Source organism: Jatropha curcas, chromosome 6, assembly GCF_041381405.1.
Source record: "Jatropha curcas cultivar XTBG-Jc1 chromosome 6, XTBG_Jcur_1.0, whole genome shotgun sequence".
In the NCBI taxonomy this organism is placed as follows: Eukaryota; Viridiplantae; Streptophyta; class Magnoliopsida; order Malpighiales; family Euphorbiaceae; genus Jatropha; species Jatropha curcas.
Genome location: NC_143156.1, coordinates 19,600,997 through 19,622,644, shown reverse-complemented (window position 1 = coordinate 19,622,644; position 21,648 = coordinate 19,600,997). Strand labels below are relative to the sequence as shown.

The following is a 21,648-nucleotide window of genomic DNA, read 5'->3' as shown; positions in this document are numbered from 1 at the left end:
CTGGCACTTGCGAGCACAGAAAAACATTCATTAAAGAATTATCCAGGTAAAGTATTTCTTTACTTAGTAAATTCAGTTTATTACTCACGTGTGTGGCATGCTCAGGATCCAGCTGCAGTGGTAGAGGAGCCTGTCTGAGGTCAGCAGGGATGATAATAGCCGACCCGAGACCCAGAGCAGGATCCAGCGCCACCTCCATACTCGGAGGGAATGGGACATCACGCAGTACAGCTCTCGCTGGTCCAGCCGGAGCAGCCGCCTCCGCCTCCCCCTCAGCCTCCGCCTCTGCTCTATAGTAGGCTGGCGTCCGATGCTTCTTCCTCTCCTGCAACAAGTCAAAGACAAATACACTTAGTCGCTTGGCCAAACAATTAAAGAAAAAGGGTCATAACTGAAAACAAGAGAATCACCTGGGTGTACTCCCGAACCTCTGGCAGCCGGGCCTGCAGTCGAGTGGAGAAGTATGTGGCATAATCGCCAGCCGACAAAGGGATATCAGCAGGAGAGCCATCATACTCCTCCTCCAGGTCCTCCCGAGTCATACCCTCCAGCAAGCACATGTGGCGAGGAGGAGCATGGGGCACTCGCCTCTGTGCCGTGGCCACCTGGATCTCATAGACTCTCTCCCCCAGGAAGTACCGGTCAAGCCAGTACCCCCGCAACAGGAGTCTCGACCGAGTATAAAACTCTGCTACCTCACGAGCGGGATAGGTCCTCTAGGCCTCTCCCTCCCAGGGAGTCAGAAGAAGCTGCAAAACAGGAGAGCCAGTGAGCGCAAAGTGAAAAAGAAAAGAAAGATATGTTGTTCAGAAGATTCTTGTACTTACATCGGATAAAGCCCTATCATTCAGGAAGCACCTCCAGTAGTGGGGATCCTCGGAACTGGAGAAGGTATGATGGCAGTGCGCCAGATACCGAGGAATCCGCCGGGAGTCAGCCGGGGTATCACCACTCGGACCACCTGGATAAATGCGGTACTCGTAGGCCCACACCTGCAGTAAAGATCACAATAAGTTCAGTATACAGTTGAGCAGTAAAAAAATAATAAGATGATAAAAAAAAGAGGGTGAAGAGGATATGAGTCTTACCTCAAGCGGGCGAATGAACTGCCAGTTTGACTTACCACTACCCCTGGTCCATACATCAAAACCATGGTAGAGGTGAGCCAAGGCGGGAGTGGCCCAGTCGTAGGAATCAACCTAGCTCAAATCTCGCAGACATGCCAGCACAGCAGGATCTCCCTTATTCTGGGAGGTGCATAGCAGCTGCGAAGAAATGATATAGAAGAGGAAGGATTGGGCCGCCTGATCCCTCTCCTCCCGAGTGTATGCTGGGGCAGCAGGTCAAGCATCTACCGGTAGCTCTCTCCATGTGGCTAGCCTTGTCCGGATCCGCTCGGCCCAGAAGCGGTATATCACCTCGTAGGATACACACCCCTGCGCGGTGTACCTAGTCTGAGTGGTCACATCGAGTAGGGTGCGGACCAGTTGAGCTCCCAGAGTAGCGGTCTGGTACCGAGCGTCCAGAGGAGCAATCGGACCATTAAATCCGAGCCCAGTAATTACGGTGTAGTCGGCTGGTGTCAAGGTCATCTCGCCGAAGCCAAAGATGAAGGTGTGGGTCCAGTCATTCCACCGCTCCATCAGCGCATAGCGCATGGCGGGTGGAAATCGAGGCTGAGTGCGACGAAGCCCAGCAGTGTAGTCGCCGAAACCAGCAGCAACGACCCTGGCACGCATGGGAGGGTCCAGCAAATCCTAGAATGTAGACGCGTCAGTAGAAGATCCGCCAGCGTGGGCCTTGCCCAGATCAACCTGTGTAAGAAATATTTCAATTTAAATAAAAATTAAGCTAACAATTATTTATTTTTGTTTCATGGCAGGAAAATAAAATATTCAAGCCTCGGGCCAAGCACAGCTGTGTCACGCAACTATAGCTGCGTCACGCAGCTTGCACAAGTCACGCCTCCTGAAGAACAGCTGCGCCACGCAACTGTCCAAGGCCTTGCCTTGTTGACGAACAGTCGCGTCACGGAACTGTTCTTCCATAGAACAGTTACGTGACGCAACTGTCGAAGGTACACAGAAACTAACTTATGATCAAATTTCCTTGTGTTTGTGTTATTTCTATACATTTTCAGGGCAAAATTATGTTGCATGGGAGGTAACATCAATTCGCAATCAATAAATAAAGCGTTAAACACATGCAAAGAGGAGAATTCACCAAGTTCAGAAAAGCTAGGGTTCAACGGCGCCTCGAACAGTTGCATCACGCAATTGTTCACTTAGAACAGTTGCGTCACGCAACTGTTCACGCAGGAACAGTTGCGTCACGCAACTCCTTCCTGCGTGACGCAACTGCCGACGCACATACAGACAACAAATTCAACAAAAATTCACAATGCGCAATCAAAAATAAGAAATTCAAAAGCAAAATTACTTACCTCAGTCTGGAAACCGCGCATCCCGCTGGTCTCATAGCGAACCGGGAACTCAGTGCCCGGCAATGGAAGCAGCTGCAGCGGTCGTGTCCCGGGAGTCAGGGGATTACGGCTGACCGGCACCCGCTCGCCCTCGAAAGTCGTGATATTCGAGATCGCCCCCAGTGTGTTCATCTCCAGTGTGTAGGCGGAGGCGGGGATCTCGGGAAGTTGAGACATTTTTGGTTGGAGTTCAGAGTGTTTGCAGAAAGCTTAGGGTTTTGGAAAGTAAAAAATGAAGCGCTTAAGCAGCTTACTTATAGTAAGCAATGAGCCCAAGCCCATTATCACCTTTTCAAGCCCAAAAGAGGGAGGGGCCCATTAACCTCTTCAAGCCCACAAGGCCCAAACGGCCCGTTCAAGCCCATGATGGCCCACTTAAGCAATTTGACGCCGGTATGCGGCTCGTAAACTTCAGCAATTTTGTCCACTCACCGCACAAGGGGCAGGAGCATCAAATTGCCCAAATTACCCTCAGGTAAGTTATCTTTTAAACACTGCATCAGGAAGGGTATACCTGAAAATTCAGGCTTAAAATTTTATCTGGCCTAAATTTTTGCTAAATTTTTGCAAAACTTTTAAACCAAATTTTGACAATAAACATTAAAAGGCATGCCTAAAACGATAATATTTTTTGTCCTAGGTCGAAATTCTGGACTGGGGGCAAAAGTATAATCTTTTGCCCTGATGCAAATTTTTTAATTAATGCATTGGGGCATGTGACGTCCCAACATTTTTCTAACAAAAAGGCAAGGTCTGTTTGTACATAGATATTTCTCTTTTCTCTCGAACAATTTTTCAGGCCAATCGGTGATGGTTTTTCGAAGCCGATAGGTCCCACCAAGCAGTGATGGTGTATTACGAAGCTGTTTGGATCCTTTTTCTCGATTAGTGATGGTGCATTGCGAAGCTGATCGAGTCAATCTTCTTACTGATTAGTGATGGTATATTGCGAAGCTGATCAGGACAATTTCAACCACCAAGCAATGGTGGTGTATTACGAAGCTGTTTGCACTCTCTTCCCGGTCAATGATGGTGAATTGCGAAGTTGACCAGGGCAATTAAAACCCTTCGAGCCAATCAAACCGAGCCTCAAAGGTATCTTCATATCCAATCAGACCGAATTTTGGATGTCGTTACTGATCTGACTGGAGCCGACGAAAGCTGATCAAACCGAGCTGATAAGGTGGCCAGATGATCAAGTTAACCCAACATCTTTCAAGCCAATCAAACCGAGCTTTGAGGATGATTGCCAGATAGAAGGCGCGTCAATGGACCACTTTAACATTAATCGTTTATACAATTAATGATAAAGTGGGGGGGCAAACTGTTGACGCGTGTTTTTATGCCCCCGCCTAACCCGATGAGGATACAAGGATGCGGAATAAGGAATCAGGGTCAACCAGAAGTCTTTAAACCAAGAATCGATTTAAACCAGTTCAAGGAAGTCTGACCTGCTCTAGGGTTGCGTCACGCAGTTATAAGGTGCGTGACGGCACTAATAGTTGCGTCACGCAACTCTAACCAGGATGACGTCACCTTGAAAAGCCCACATAACGGTTTTGCTTTTTGTGTGGATATGTGGCAACAGTCCAAAAAGTGAGCTGCGTCACGTAGCTCTCGGGTCAGTCACGCAACTGTTAGTTGCATGACGCAGCTATGTTCTGTTGCCCTACCCATATAAATACTGCATTTTTATCTTTTAAATAGGACTTTTTGAGAAAACTGGAGAGTAATTTTTGAGAGAACACAGAAACCATTTGCGGCTAGGTTTTCTACAAGAACTCCTTTGAGTTATCTTGAAGAAAAACGAGCTTTAGAGATTAACTAAGTTGAAAAACAAAATCACAAAAAAAAAGAGAAAAAGAGAGAAAAGAAAAGAAAAAGAGGTTTTTTGGTTAAAACTTTGTAAAAAGGCCTTCTGGGACCCTGAAGCATTATTCCTAAGGTATTCAAATCGTGTGCAATCCTCAAATCTGAGGGTTAGGTAATCATCTAAACTCTTCTTGTTATTTTCTTAGCTGTTAAGTTATTAAATATCTATTTTGTTGGTATTTGGGTAGTTTGATATTGGTTAAATAGTATTCTGCCTATTATTGAACATTTCTGAGGTATATTAAACAAGTTTTGATAAAAAGAAAACGTAAAAAAGGTAGTTGCGGACCAGAGCAGTTGCGTCACGTAGTTGCGTCACGCAGCTACAAGCTGCGTGACGGAACTGTTCATGTCCAAAAGAGGTTGACATTACCCTGACTAGTCGCGTGACGGAACTGTTCGTGTTTATAATTTTTACCTCGTTTTTATGTTTTTATTTAATATTATGATTTAAATAAATGATTGATGAATCTGAGAATTTTCCAAAGTCACGAACAGCTGCGTCACGCAACTAGGAATTCTGTCACGCGACTGTTCTTCCATAGAACAGCTGCGTGACGCGACTGTTCTAGGGTTCCAGAATAATTTTATACTTTGTTTTATTTTGTCCAATTAAATAAATGTTCAATTTTTTTTTATAATTCAAGAAATAGCCAATAATGGGCAGATTATAGTTTAATCAAATCAAGTAGGTTAATTTATTATCATGTATGATTTTGTGTTGTTAGGGTTTATTGAATTTAAATTGAGTAGAATGTATTTTAAATTCGGTTTGTGGCCTGCCTTTAACCATAAGGCAAGAGCGGGTCTTTTAATTATTTTGATTGCTGTGGATTGAATGATTGATGTGGTTTGAATGATTATGAATGCAATGAATGGATTTATTTAGGACGATTAAATAATTTTCCACATAGGAACTCAGTTCGATTTATTCGGGTTGGGTTTATGTAAATAAATTGGCTTTTCTAAATTAAAATAAATTAGAAATTTTAGGTTAAAAGAGGCCAATTTTCCAGGCGTCGGCTTCCAACGAGCCGACGTACCCAATTCCCTTATCCAGAATCGTATTTGGTATGCTTGACCAGTCTTTTAAAATAATTGGCCTTAAATAAAATCGGGTTAAATGAAATCACTTTTAATTGGAAACAGTCCCATTGCCGAAATAATGGGTGGCGACTCAAATGTTTTATAAGATCGATTTATCGGCATCGGGTTCCTAAAAGGTTTTGTCACCATTTTCTTAATAAGAATCACATTTCCAACCCAAAAAACATTAAATCAAGCGTTCTTCGTGTCGCTCGGGGGCGGTGCGAAAACAAGTACTAACAATCCATCCTTCTCCTCCAAAGGGAAATTAAAGACCCCAAATAATTTTAGCATCAATTGCTAAATACCCAACAATGCGATATTAACTCCTTCAGGCTTAGTCAATTAGGCAAATGTATCTTACAGTGACTGAATGAATATCTCTACTATCACACTATTGTATAAAATGTTAAATATAGTATAATATAGTATATATGTACTCCGTTCTATTTAGATAGCAAAGTTGAATTTGCATAAGAATTAATGGACAGTTAAACTATAATTTTTGACTATTTTTTCCTAATATGCCCCCAACATAATATTAACTCCTACTCATATTCCTATATAAGGCCACACATAGGTGAAAGAGAAAAAGGATGTATTAATTTCAAATTCCATCATTCAAGGAGTGATTTGGGGTATCCAAGAACACTAATTAAAAGTGAAAATTAACCTACTGTGATTGAATTAGACTCTGAAATACAGTTCAATGTCCAATTACAAATTTGTTCACAGATTGATATTTAGTGCCCCAATTTCCTTAAAATTTGTTTAGTTGTTTATAATATACTTTATGAATATATTTATGTGCTAAATTGTACAATACGTTTGCATATTCTCATTACTTTGTGCTTCCTACTAACATATGTCCACATTTTTATTATTACAGTATCATTTTACCCACTGTTGATATAAAGTTGTCCCCAAGTTTTGTTTAAGTGCTCAGTTGATGTAAATTTATTATTAGTTTATGTATACTTGTTCCTCCTTTTTTTGTTAATGTTTTCCAAATGACAACTTGAATGAGTATAAAAAACAAAAAGAAAACAAAAAATTGAAATCGTGTTTACAAATCTAGCTCTTGGTCAGTTCTTTTTCTTGCTCACTATGAGCTTTTTGTCTATCAACGAATTGACTATCTTTCATTTGCAATTGTTATCTCCTTCATTTTAGTGCTCATTTATGAATAAATTCACATTTATTTATCAAGGGATAATTCTCAGTAAAGTAACCTCATTAAATGCACTTCAAAGTCTTTGTCCGCCACTATCTGCATATTCTCCTAATATTAAAGTTCTTTTTCAGAAATTAAATAAGGGCAAAATAGTATTTTTAACTAGTATTGTTCACAAAGTTACTAAACAAGTGATTTTCTCTATCGAAATAGAACTCCCAAAATAAAAACTTTTTCTATCTAAATAGAACGGTGGAAGTGATAGTTATAAAATATTAATCAAAGTTATAAATATAGTTAGAAAGCTGAAAACTATAGAAATCAATTCTAACTCTCACATAATAAAAGAAAAATATAAAAGAATTTGAGAATATATATATATCTTTTTTTGCACCCCTTAATCAACAAAATACCAACAGAGGACAGAAAGCACTAATTTGATTAAAAAATTTTGTTTGAACACTTGATTGTAAAACATTCACACTTTCCATTCAAATACTAAAATAAAAAATTTTAAAAAGTCCATACATTAAATTTACCCATCTAAACATCAAATTTACAATTATGACCCGATGAAATATGATATAATTTTTTTTTTTAATTCAATCTATGTTCATAATCTACTAGTGTTATAGTACCCATATTTATAATCTGCTAACTATGAAACGTTGAGACGCCAAATCGGTACTAAAAAGCGCATAGCATGATATCTCCTACTCGTTAAAGCCACATCCTCTACATTAAGAAATGATGTTAACGAACAGAACATCCAGAAATACAAATGGTGTAATTACAGAAATGAGTTGTGAAAAGCTAGATATCATATTCAGCACCATTGTACATATTCGAAAACCGATAACTTTGTACACAAAAAGACTGGACAAACAAAGTAAATGCTACTGCATTCGCCATCTTGCTGCTGTCTAACATTTGAAACCTCGACAGACAAGAAGCCAAAGTATGACAATCAGGACAAGTATTGCTCCTCCTATCATCAACTTCATTTGGAGATTCTGCAGCCACATTTTCCGTCGGAGTTGTCTTCCCTGCCGCTGGAAGCTGTCAGCCTGGAACAAAAAATCGATGACAAAGTCTATTGTTACAAGCCGCCCCTTAAGTCTTTCAAAATTTGATCAATCAAGGAACAGTAGTTACCTGAAACTGCAGGTTCTCTGTTTTATCTACCAGAAGTTCAATCCTCTCCCCACGATCCAAAACCTGCAATTTATGGGATTAGTCCCCTTACAGCAACAAAATCTTTTACTCACAGAAATTTGGGGTAAAGAAATTTTGAAACGCAGAATATAAATGATATAGTTTGGTCTAGTTATGTAGATTTTTTAAAAAAACTGAATTTATGGCAGTACCATGAACATTTCACTAAATAGCAAAATGAAAACATAATTACAAACTAATTCTACAAAAATTGATGGAATTCATTAACATCAAGAAAGCCTTAAGCACTTGGCATGGCAGCTTGATTAAAGAGAGTAATGGAAATCTGTAAATAGTGCAGCTGTTCAATTCACATCAGAATCATTGTTTCAATTACAGCTGTTCAATTCCACAACTATTTGTCAAATTGTTACATGATGTTTCCCAAAGCACTATTTGAATGTTATTCTTCCAAGAAACTGTTTGTTTGATTATAGTCCTTGTCAATGGAGGCGTATATAATCCTATTTTCTGCTATCACATATGGAATCCAATGTCCATTAGGAATTCATTTACCTAGAGTTCAATTATTTGCAGAGGTTTTACACTGAAACTTTATTGTATTTGAAGAAATGCTCAAAAGAAATTAATAGAAATCAACAACTAATAATAAGTCCATACAACTGATGAAAACGTTTCAAGAGAGTCTGGCCACTTGAAGTAGGAAAAAGAAGCCAATATTGCAAGATGTGAACCAGGTGTTCTCTAATTGAGAGCATTTTTTTCTTACATGAAACACAATTTTGATTTCCACCTAGCCACTGTTTTCAAGTGCCCTAATTTTTAATGAGTCTCTTGACACCAGTTAGGCCGTAGTTACAAATGAATTTACTTTGTTTTCTTCTCTTTGCTTGGTTCTACTTCAAACCCAGCATAATTTTCAACTTTTTTCTTAATAACTAGATAGTTGGTGTCCCCATCAATGAGAGGTTAACTAATGCAGTCCTATATAAGTTAACAGTATCTTTAAGGTTTTGCAAATTTAATGTAGCTAAAATAGAAAAAAATTGAAAGACTATTACAGATTTGGGCATGTCAATGTTATTTTGACCTTTAAACTGACAAGTATAGCTCTGTAGAACACACGAAGTTGATATTTATTCAGTAATTTTCTGTTCATGCCTTTTTTTACCATTGCTATTGTCTAATTCAAGTAGAAGAACTAGAATCACCATTTTAGCAAGTTTTATTGAAAGATTCTTGAGAACTTTGACATGGGGGCTCAAGTGAGTTTTCTTTTCACATCTAAGACCTTCCAAGATTCTGATTCCTTCAAGTTTCTTAGGGAGATAACAAGAATTCTTAGGAACTGACTTTCTCGACATAATTTTTCTTCTTAGTCCATTATCACAGTTATTTGAGAAAGTCCTTCCTCAGTCCATAATTGACCAAGAGTATATTTAATAGATGCATATTAGTTAGACTCACTGAATGATCCTAATAATGAATTCTCCTGTTTTACAACTGCACATCCATGCACTTGCACTATGGAAAAGGAACTTTTGATCTATCCTCAACAACTCATGAACTAAAACAACCAAGAATTTTTCATGAAATTGTCTTAAAGATCAGACCATCTTCAAAGGAATCCACATATAGAATCAAACTTATCTAATAACCTTAGTCTCAAGAACTTCAAAGATGACTCATGTTGGAAACTTCATTATGTCTTCAAAAGACAATTTGAAAACATAGCTTCAATCTAACTGAAATTCACGAAGGTAACAACAGGAGTTGATGAAAAGGCATGCTGAGTGACTTAATTTCCTTTTCCTTCATTGTCTATGCAAGAGAATCATGAACAAGTAGAAAGCGACAGTTAATAGAGCATAAACCTTATTACATAGCTTCTAGTACAGATTTCCTAGAAAATGAATATCTCTAGCATTAGATTGCATTTACTAATTACTAAATATCATATCATGACATATACCTGCATTGTCATCTCAGGGCTTTGTTGACTAATCTACTCCACAATTTTGCTAATGTTTATTGAAAGGCTTTCATCTGACCAATAAAAACCAGATGATGCTAGGAGACTCAGTTTGACTTACCCCTAAATGGCAATATACGTTAAATTTCAAAAAGTACCAAATGGGAAATTTCATATAAAAATGAAAAGATAGTAACTCAATCCACTCTTTGAAAGCATGAAACAGAGGTAAAAATTCACAATTATTTCTCTGGGATCAGGTGTTGATAACTTTACTGCCTATAAGATAAAAATAATCAATTTTCCAATGTTGAAAGCCGTCTTAAAGATATCATGCAACCTAAAAGTTAAGGCCTTTTCAAAATTTATTGAGCACACCTCAAGTTTGGTTCTTTGATCAGACTTAAATCTACTATTATTCAAATGCTGAAGCTAATCAATGAAATTCTGCATCTAGAGTAGCAACTACAGGGTCATCTCTTGGTACAATATGGTTACATTTCTCAAATTGCAACTACAAAGATGCAATCAAGTATTAAGAGGAACCAATATGGTTAAATTCAGAAAACCCTCGTTTGAAATAGATGGAAACAATTACAATAGATATAGACGAGAAATGTAACAATATTGTACCATATTAACATTGAAAGATGCCTCCCTGATCTCCAAATGCAACTCAAATGGAGAATATAAAACATCAACAGTAAACATAAAACAACAAATACAGGGTGTTGAACACCCTATAAATAATATTCAGTGCATCTTAATTCCACAAACTATTCCCATAAAAAAAATGAAATGACATTATTAATCGCACCAGAAAAGTTAACCAGGACAAGTAATAGCTAATTTGAATAGATTCTCCACAATAATCTCAATTATTCTTCCACCTAACTGTGTTCATTATCTTCTTAATTATCTTCTGTAGAAATTCTAAAATATTCATGCTACTAAATTTACAATTATAGAAGTTCCCTCTCTCAGCCAACCCTCCGCCCCACAACCCCACTCAAAAAAAAAAAAAAAAACACAAGTAATGCATGGCAGAACCCACACAACTCAACAAAGGCTCAATCATCCACAAGCTCAACAAACTCTACCTAATTTGCTATCAGAAGAACAGCTTGAGTGGTGTGATATATTAATCATCTTCCCTGTTTGGGATAATTCATCTAACAAAATAAAATCCAAATAAAGCCATATAAACACTTTGGACAGCATATAATCAAAGAAAATAAGATCCACAATAGCCTGAATTACATAAGAAACATAGTTTCAAATAACGCATTGCAACAAAGTCAATGTCAACCATATGGACCAGAAAACTTGCTTAATAGTATTACGCAAAGCCAAAAATTTTAAAGGAAATACAGGCTAGAAAGATGTTATTTGCTGCTATTCTATCTATTTGTGCATTGGAGTGCTTCATATCCTCCTTGCTCTTTGTCTAAGATTGGACTAAAGGTACCAGTATATTCGATGAAAACTCCCAAAGTCCAACTCAAAACTTAACTGAGAAAACATACAAGCTTTAGAAAAGTTTTTCCCAATATAACGACCAAGAATTGTTTGATAGATGCACTTATTCCCAATATTTATCCCAACGGATAAACCCTGATGTTCAAAATCAATCAAATGATTGCATGAATAAGCAACAATATCATTGGTAGTAACTTCACATTTCACAGCTTCCTCCCTAAACCATCAAAAGAAAGCAAAAGGCCATACAGACATAAATAATAACACTTCATGCTAAAGAAACCATGGTGAATACTGGATAGCATCCATTCATGAGAAAACATGATATTTCATGTTTAAATGTTAACATCAATTGTTCCACACCAAGTCTCAAAAATTGAAAATTACCTTTTCAATATTGTCCATCATAATGCCCTTGACCTCAGTTATCTGGGCCTTTAATTTGGATAACTTGCTGATCTCTTCTGGGTGGTTCATACAATATTGCATGTGTTCCTTAAGCCTCGGCCTATTAAGTAGTAGAACACCAAAAGTAATTCAACATGGGCCAAAAAGAAAATCCAATAGCCACATCCAAGGATGTACTCACCCAAACTCTCTGTCAAGATTATAGGCAACACTGAATCGGTCTTCAAACAAGTCATCATCGTCATCTTCATCCACAAGTGGGTGTGCCTCATTCTTAATACTCGCACCATAACGCTGTTTAAAATCATCCTTCACCCGCTCAAGAAAAACAAAAGGCACACTTCTCCCTGTCGCTTCATCTGCAACAACAAGGAAAACTGCAAGCCAAAAAAATGAATGGTCAAGCATGAATTTGCATAAGCTAGCACTATGTTTGCATAAATAACCAACATGAAGAAATTATACCAAATCCACCGTCGATCAGGAAGTTAAACGTATATCCATCACATGAGTATGTGTATTTGCTGCTGTTTGAAGGAAGCTTCTGTAAACATTGAACGGCAATGGTACTGAAGTTCCCTGAATATGGGGTGTGTTCTGCTAATACAACCGTACCCTTTGCCACAAAACTATATATCAAACCTTTCTGACTCATCTCTCAATTGCAGTTTCAATCAGGGTCAAGATCCACAAAAGAAATGAACTCAACCCTTAATGTGATATTAACCAAATCAATGTATTGCTGACCTAAATGAAATGAGAGAACAGCATTTCCCAACTTTGTCCAGCTATGAATTTGAATTCCTAACAAACAAAAATAAGAATTAATAACACAGACCCAGCGCACAATTTAGCCAATGCTTATAGATTAACCACGAAATTCATAAGAAAAGCAAAATAAATTACCGGGGAAAAAATATATACATCTAATCAAACAAATATCACTTACTAGATGGTCAAATAAGTCAATCAAAGAACTACAGAAGAATAATTTATAGCAATACAATCAGTTAGTAGATGCACGGTATAACCTATAGCAACAAGAATTTAGCAATTCTAAGTAGTCACAAAGAACTAACCCTAATTCTATTATTGCTTGCCGTGAGAATCTAAGAAGAGAAAAAGAAAAAAGAAAAGAAAAGAAAAACTGCATAAGTAACATAATTATTCGATTCAATCGAGATTGCGAAGACGAAACTTTGAATCAGAAATAATACTGTCATTTTTTATTTTCTCAGGAATAAAACAGAAAGAAATGCACGATGATGTATATTTCCGAAATTACGTAATTTTTGTTTTTCGTTGATCTAATAAATGAAAACCAAAAATTGAAAATTGAGTATTTGAAGGGAAAAAAAAAATACCTTAATTTGTTCGTCAAAGAACACGAGAAAGAAAGAGAGATAGGCTGACGATTATCTGCAAGAACAATACCTGTTTTTTTTTTCCGTAACGTGGAAGATGGGGGTGGCGTTAAGGTGGATTTTAAGAACAAATAAATTGCATTCACCGGTCTTTAATTAATATTTAAGAAATTAAATTTTTAATTATTACAAAGAAATATTCTTTTAATTTTTGAAAAAAAAAAAAATTATTTTTCAATAATTCAAGCGGATATTTTTTTTAAGTAAAAAAGCAAAAATTACTAATGAATTCCTAATTTTGACCAAATTACTATTTCATCCCTATTTTTTGAAAAAATAAATGAATTGAACTAGTTTTATGCGACTCAAATTTTTTATTAAATCAATTTGAATTGGTATTAGAAAATTTTGATTTAGTCATTTTTAATTGTCCAATTCAATTTTGGTCCACACTGAACTTTTGTACAGTCATAGTCAAATACTCTTGAATAACAAATTTTATAATGTCTAAAGTCCAAATTATATAAGATTTTATCAAAATTAATCATGAAATTTGAAAATGTTAACAATTAATAATGAGTAGCCGTCTTCTTATGCTTTAGATAAGTATATTATATGTTTAAATAGTAAGTTATTGAAATACATGTGTTAATTTGAAACTTTTTTTTATGTGCAATTTTTTAGTAAAACTAAAATTAAAAAATATTTAAATATCATTGTCATTTTAAATACATGGGTTAACTATCATAAATTCGATATAATTTTAAATTTATCATAATGATATAATATAACTGGTCATGTTTGAACGTTGTACGGGTTAATACTTACGAATAATTGATGCGACTTAAATTTTATTGCAAAAATGAATAATTAATATGATGAAAAGATAATATTTGTTATTCACCTTTTTCCTGTTTTTTAATTATGATAACAAAAATTACTCATCTAACTTTTTTTATAAATTTAAAAATAATAAAAGAATTCTAGACTAATAAATTAAAAACAATAAATTCATCTTCTTAGTTAAACTAAAAGCAACAAAACATAAATATTGCTTTTACAAATTAAAACAATCACTCAAATCATAAAATTATCTAAATGGAAAAAGAAAAAATTTTATAAATCTTTAATTATAGTTGTTTTTTGCTCAAGGTATTAATATTTATCACTATCTAAAAATATATTAAATATTAAAAAGTAAGTAAAAATTTACATGATAAATTTAATAGATATAGTACTCACTTATATAGTACTCAAAAGGAAATTAAGATTAAAAAAATATAGAATAATTAAATTATAAAATAACAAAATATTACAATCAATCTATTGTATGATTATCAGTTATTGAAAAACCTAATAAGTTTTTATTATATGGTTATTAACTATTTAATAAAGAAAATGAAAAGTTTTTATAATTTGATTTCTTCAAATTAGAAAATTAAATAAAACTTTTAAAAATTTTAAAAATATCAAAATCATCAACTGAGTTCACATTATCATATATTTAGATAGATAGATACATGATATAGATATAGATAGATAAATACTATCATGGAGCCAATTAAGTATTGTAATAAAATCTATTTTTTTTTTACCATAAGATAAAGAATATATAATATAATGATTAAAACCATTAACTGTAAATTCATATTATATTTATAAATCAAGTAAAATTCATACAATATCCATTATAGTCGATTATTTACCATAATAACGCATACTGTAAATTAAAATTTCTATAGTTTTTCTTTGTTAGTGTAGTATTTTAGTGCAATACAATTTATTACCGTTGACCCAACCATTTAGTAGTAGTAAAGTGATATATTCTAATCTAGAGCTATTAAAATTCACCAAAAAATATAAGTTGAAGTTTTTCTAAGCAAAGTGAAATTTTTTCTAACAATTCTTGAAATTATCATATAAATTTTTATTAATGAATTGAATATTTTTTGTCTGTATAGAAAAAGATTAAGACACAAGAATTGCTAAAAAGAGAAGCAAAGTGAACCAAATAACATGAGGTTATCTAGATTTTAAAGGAACCCCTGGAAAGTCCTCCCTACTTGGTTATAATTCAAAACTGAAAATATTTGAGTTAATTTAATCAAACTTTTCAATTTAATTTCAGCCTAATACCAATCTAAATTGGATAGTATAAAAATAGAAATTTTAACAATGGAAATTTCAAATTTCAATTTCAAAATCATTATATATATAATATGGAGAATCATTGGCTTTCTTTGATTGTTGACATGACTCTTCCTTAGACGAGTGAAACTCTCAAACATTAGTATTTGCTTTTTACTTATTTGAGAAAATTTATAACTTTTAAATAGAAAATACGGCTCCCTCTCCAATTTATCTCTTCTTCTTTAATGATAATTATACATGAATTAAACAAAATTTATTGTTGTTGGGTGGAAATTTATGACTTTTGTGTGATATATGAGATTCTATAATTTTGTAACATGCAACCAATCATCTCCCCTTTAATTAAATTTTACTTAATTTTTTTCTCATTCTTTAATTCTAATTTTTAATCTTCCTCTCTCTAGTTATTCTTACAATGTATAATGGTGCTTACTTTGCAAAATATTATATATATATATATATATATATATAATGTTCATTTCAGAAGAGGTTTTGCAAAAATTGATTTTCAAAATCAATGATATTATATTGAAAGATATGTGGTTATTTTTTCTATGAAATCAGATAGTATTGGAGAAGTGGTTTATTCTTCTACTGACAAAGATGCAAAGATGGTGTATTTTAATTCTCATAACTCAATTTTAGTTTAAAAATACCACAACTATAATATTTTATGCAATCCTAATCTTATAAATCGTGCTTTTATTTTCGATAAAAATTTATTTGTCTATCTTTTTCTATCAAATTACATTCTTTTGTATATGTAAATTAGGAAAAGAAAGATATTATTTTCTCTTTGATATCGAATTTTAATTTGTACCCTACTATTTTCATATGTTGTAATATTGTTATTTTTCAAATATTACTCTTATTTTATTCTGTGTAGAAAAAGTAATATGAAAGAAATATAATTTTATTTTAGAGAATAAATGCAAACATGTAATAATTTTATTGTGATGAGATGTAACATGTACAAAGTTCTCTATTTGTGCTATTTTGTTCATTAAACTCTATGCTATTTTTTTCATAACTTTGGCTGATATAACTTGGAAACAACAACATAATGGTGAATGTTTATATTTCTTTATCTTTGTTATCTTTTTGTTTTTGGATTGTTTGTTTATGATTTTTAGTTCTTAGTTAATTGTTTTTGCTTAAAAGTTTGTTCTGCTTTTCATACATAAATACTAAACAGCCGCGCCAAGTGCGAAGGACCACCTAGTTACTAATATATGAAAAGCCTTTTCAAACTTGAAAATACAATCATATCAATTGTTCTTTACAAGAAAAATAGAAAATTATAGTGTAAACTGAAACTATTCTGTCAATCTGCCATTGAAAGATGATTTCTCATTTAAATAAAAACTCGAATTAATGAACAAGTATTAGAACATTTGAGTTTCTTGGTTCATTTTTTCAAAAGACTTTGTATTCTCTCCATAACCAAGTAAACTCTGAGAGTTCTAACCCTTCTTCGTCTTTTTCATTTCTAAGCGTTAAAAAATGCCTCCTTTTCATTCGTTGTGAGGATAGCCATGTGATGACCCAAGGGGTGTGTCCTGAATCGGAATGGCGCATGCCACTACATGTGGCGCACGCCACTGTGGTTAGCCAAACAAAGGGAAAATATTCTTTTTTTTTTTTTAGGTCTCTACTTTGGGCAAGACTCTTACACGCCACACGTAGTGGCGCACATGTCTTCACTTGAGGCCCCTGAACAAATATTTCCACATAACTTGTCATGATTCTAGGATTCAATTGAGTCGAGCATCAAGCACTTTTGCTTAAAATGCATACAGAACCAATTTTTGGCCTAGATGAACAAATAAGAAATTGAAAAAGGATAGTAATGGTCATAGTTGTTCATCATTCGTGATGAACAACAAATTCTTGAACTCAAATCCTATTCTATGTTAAAAAATAAAGAATTACTATTCTGTTATTTACTTTCCAGTTCATTTAGATTCTGTCATTTAAATTTCAAGTTATTTATTTTATGCTTTTTCATTATTGCATTGTGATTTAATGTGCTAACCATTGTTCATTAGTATTGTTATCTTTTATTATGATTCTTTGAAGTTATTTCATGTTTCGTGGCCTGTGAATGCTCGATTATAGTTATGTCATGATTATTACTTTATTCTTTATAATTGATTTAATGCTTTTTATTAAACTTGATGTAAGGGTCTATAATGGATTCCATAAATTGCATATTCGTAATCTTAATAGGTTGGAATGGGTTAAAGGGTAGATGGTCAATAGGTTGTGGTTTGTAACTCTATTCTCCTTTTCCCATTTCTTTGGTTAGTTTTATTTTACTTTGTTATATTTGATTGATGATGTGCATGGTTGCCATATTTAAAATGCATCAAAATATGTTATACACCTCAATTAAAGTTATGGTGTTATTAAAGTTGCGAATGAATGGACAATAAAGAAGCGCGGTTTCTAACCTGGCAGTCAGGGTGCCTAACCCCTTCCTGTGACCGTACCTAATTCCCTTACCTAGTGTTTGATTAAAAACTGAATTAGTCATCCGAAGAAATGACTATTCTGTGGATTTCTTCTTTAGAGGGTGGCGACTCTAAAAATAAAGTTTTTACCAAAATAAGAGTTGTTTTTACAAAAACTCTTTTTAAGTTTGCTTATCTAGGGACGCTAAAACTAGTCTAATAAGAGAAACCCGATTTAATAAATTAAAATAAATCAAGCACGTTTTCCTTTTTTAGTCATTCGTAAAAGACTATCCATGCTCACTCATGTTTTTTTGTCCAGGACTATATGTATCATGACTTAGTCATGTGGATATTTTGTGGGGTTATAAAAATTGTAATGGAGTTCATTTGATCTCCAATATGGTTGATCTTTTCTTTTATATTTGTACTATTACTTTATGTAAGCATAGTGTTATTTTCTCTGCAAACTCTTTATTTACTTTGATTTGGAACTTGCAAATTGTGCACTATGAGTACTTCATTACACTGGGCAAAACCTGATGCTGATCTAAGATGTTTTTATGAAGCTCATAATCACCTTGTTTTTTATCGGTTGTCAAAAATCAGCCATCGTTTTCAACTGTTTCTTCTTTTTCATATAATTAGTGTGGCTATTATCCTATTTTTAAGCCTATTTCTATCCATAAGGACAGAGGACAAATGTTGTATCCTTTTTCTATATTGTACTGATTTTCTGGTAAGTGCATTTGTAAATTTGTAGTCTCTTAGAGTTAGAGCATTAAAGGGTTTCATATTAAAGAATTAATTTGATTTTTGGCAGGTGTCTATGTTGATTCAGTTAGCTGGAACTTTGTTGCTTGGGCAAGGCAGTACTGACAATGCATTCAGCCTAAGAGATTGTTCCTGAAAATTTCATGATCGCATGTAAACACATGCTGCAATCTTGAACCCATAGCCCCTAGTCAACTAATACCCAAACCTAAGAGAATTTGATTCATCCTCTCATGGGGTGAATTTTAAGCCCACATTCAGATCTGCAATTCGTAAAGTCTGGAACCATGCCGATAGACATTGTAGTCTCTAGTGTAGCAATTTACAATAAGTGACAAGCGTTGGGTAAGGCTTGCTTTATAATTAGTTACTAAATTTGTAATACAACTTTTTTAATTCTTTGTTTTTAAATTTGTAATATAGCTTCTTTAATTCTTTGTTTTACAGTGATCTATTTGGAGCACAATCCTAGTGGAATCATTATGTATGGGCTAATCGTTGATCATACTTTGTTGGAGGCCATTTTTTTCCTTGTTGTCTCGCTGCTAAGCTTCGTTTGACTCTTATAAAAGGAGAATGGAAGGATAAGTTGGTTGTCTATAAGATCTTGTCTTATGGTAGTATAGGAATCCGCGGTATAACCACTTCTTTAGTGGAATTGACAAAATTCAATAGTGTTACAACCTAATGGAAAGGGATTTGGATTCAAAGGCTTAATAAGACTACCTTAAAGGCTTTTCGAATACCATGCTTAGAGGCATGCCCAAATCAATAAAGGTCATAGGAAGTGATTTTGAGCAAGAGTAGCTGGGTTCGATTTTGGAATAGTATTTTCACTTTTGAAGGAGAATCGTAGATCATGAGTGTGGTTCTTGGGCTGGATTCATTATATTTTCAAGGTGAAGGATTGGAGACTTTCCTTTAGTCAAGGAAGCGGGGAGATGAGTGGCAACAACTTGTTGGATCATACCCTTAACTTCTTCGAGGATGGACAGTTGTTGTTTGCTAAGGGCAAGAGCCAAGGTGGTTTTAAAGGATTCCTCTTATTCAATAAGGAGACCAATAATCATAGATTCTATTTCAACATTGTCAAGAGTCATCGGTACATTTACGGAAATTAAGAGAAGTAGGGTAGGTCGATTTTAACATGATAGGTACTTACTATGTAAGAGTTTTGAATAATAATGGGTGCATTATGATGCATGGCTTTTAAGGATGGTGGATGTCTTATGATGTAAGGGCCTTTTGGATAAGGTTGTCTCATGAATGGATACCCTCTTCAGGTTAGGGAATGATTTTGGCATTGTAGGAGTTTGGCTAGTTCATCAAAATCTTCATTCTCCGAGTTAACTTGCTCACTCCTATTCATCCTCATGACCAACTTTACTCTCTTAAATCGAGCATCTCCTTTCTCACTCTCTATTGAGGACTTCACGACAAGTGGCGAATGAGATACAACAAGCACCGACAAAGGTGGGACTAGAGATATTTTTTAATGGTGTCATTTAGTAAATATGATTTTTTTTTTCAATCAATTGGATTGAAAAATTTGAAAAATTTTCACATAATGTGTGTACTTTTTAGTTTAATTTCATCAATTTAGTCCTATATTATAAATATGTATTTTTAACAATTGACTCCACTATAATAGTTTTAGTGTTGCCCCTGCATGTCGAGTGAGTCAAGTAGACGACTTGAGTTTTGGACCCAAATAATGAAAATGTGCATGGCTTTTTTTTTTTGCTACTAATAACGAAAATAAGGGCTCTTGGCTACCATAGAAATTACTAAAACATAAAAGACAAAAAAAAAGGGGGGGGGGGGGGGGGGAGAGAAAAGACGGTAGGAGAAATTTTATCAGTTCAAAAACCCTCCATCACCTCTCTCTGTCTTACTTTTTCGATCGATTAAAACTGATAAAGATCCCTAAAAATTTAAACGGAAGGATTATTTAGGATGGCAAAATCGAATCTCAAAAAACACGCTGGATATTCAACCAAATAATAAGACTAAAATAATTTGGTCATATCTCGAGACGAAATAATAATTTTTCCAATGTATAAATCCTTCATAAAATTTTGAAATTATAAAAGTATGAATTGTATAATAAATCTTCAACAAATTTTGTACTCATTTTGTATTAAATAGAAATTGATTTATGGATTTGTTAGTAAATATAATATAAAACTAGTGAGCCATAATATGTTAACGTCAATATTATGTGAGTTATCATAAAGCGGGCCTAAAGCCTTTGATTGTGATCGAGTTTACATAATGGAATACCCGCTTAGGCTTGTTTCCACGACTTTAATAAGCCTATCTAAATCTTTGCGCTAGTCCTGCCCAATAAAACGTATCATGACATTTTCTTATTCTCCCACTTGAAAATTTTTTGTTATTGCAGTAAACAATTCAACGAAAATGGACACTAACCGAATTTAATTAGCGCATTACTGCATATGCTATTAGCGGATATTACAACCAATTTCAAGCCTTGTCATAGATGTGCTATCTACTCTGCCGATATGTGCAAGGTAAGTATCACGATCCGTTTTCAAGGTCCAGACGAGCCCAGGATAACTCTTTAACAGTAACAAGTATATAGACAAGTTTTATCCTATGCAGAATGGACTCACAAGTAATTTTAAAGACCGAAAACAATGTTAAAATGGCTTAGCTATATAAGGAAATATTTCTATATAAGTACATTGCATATCTATAGTATATATGATCGGGCTCACAAGTAATTTCAGAGGCTGAAAACAATGTTAAAATGACTTGACTATATAATGAAATATTTCCATATAAGCACATTGCATATTTATAATATATATAAAAATACGAATGGAGAACATTGGATTTCCAAAACGCTCGCATGGACTTTTAATTTTATTAGTTGATTAAAAATATAATTAAGAATAATTTAGTTCTATTTCAACTAAGAAATTTTAATTTTATTGTTATTTATTGGTTGATTTTGTCCCATTCTAATTAGAAAACTTTTAATTTATTATTTTATATATTATATTTAAAATATCATCAAGTATAATTTAGTCCTATTCTAATTAGAAAATTTTTAATTTTATTGACTAAAAAATTAAAATTAAGATATAATAATATAAAATATTTTTTAGATGTTTAAATAGACTACCTACACGTATTAGTACACTAGAAAACGAAAAAATAAAAAATAAAAATCTTTTAATTCATTTATATTGATCCTAATTGTTAAATTATACAAGAAACAGAAAAAAAGT

The 21,648-nt window shown here is 34.0% G+C and overlaps 1 protein-coding gene across 2 annotated transcripts; it reads right to left on the bottom strand.

Annotated features, from left to right (window-relative positions):
• Positions 1-7,328: 7,328 nt before the first annotated feature.
• VAMP727 (vesicle-associated membrane protein 727) lies at positions 7,329-13,163 on the bottom strand. 2 transcript variants are annotated; one of them, XM_012210353.4, is made up of 6 exons: positions 13,014-13,163; positions 12,115-12,453; positions 11,831-12,026; positions 11,629-11,749; positions 7,770-7,832; positions 7,329-7,681 (listed from the first exon to the last, which is right to left on the bottom strand). In XM_012210353.4, the coding sequence occupies exons 2-6, from the start codon at positions 12,302-12,304 to the stop codon at positions 7,538-7,540; spliced, it is 714 nt and encodes a 237-aa protein (XP_012065743.1). In that variant the 5' UTR covers positions 12,305-12,453; positions 13,014-13,163; the 3' UTR covers positions 7,329-7,537. The 2 variants fall into 2 exon arrangements, with proteins under 2 accessions (XP_012065743.1, XP_012065744.1); XM_012210354.4 differs by lacking the exon at positions 13,014-13,163 and adding an exon at positions 12,729-12,862.
• Positions 13,164-21,648: the final 8,485 nt, after the last annotated feature.

Excerpts from the sequence above, each read along its gene's own strand:
- VAMP727 (XM_012210353.4), bottom strand. The coding sequence starts at position 12,304 with ATGAGTCAGAAAGGTTTGATATATAGTTTTGTGGCAAAGGGTACGGTT. Across the intron at positions 11,750-11,830 it reads AATCTTGACAGAGAGTTTGG|GCCGAGGCTTAAGGAACACA; the intron begins GTGAGTACATCC and ends ACTACTTAATAG. Across the intron at positions 7,833-11,628 it reads TGATGGACAATATTGAAAAG|GTTTTGGATCGTGGGGAGAG; the intron begins GTAATTTTCAAT and ends CATAAATTGCAG.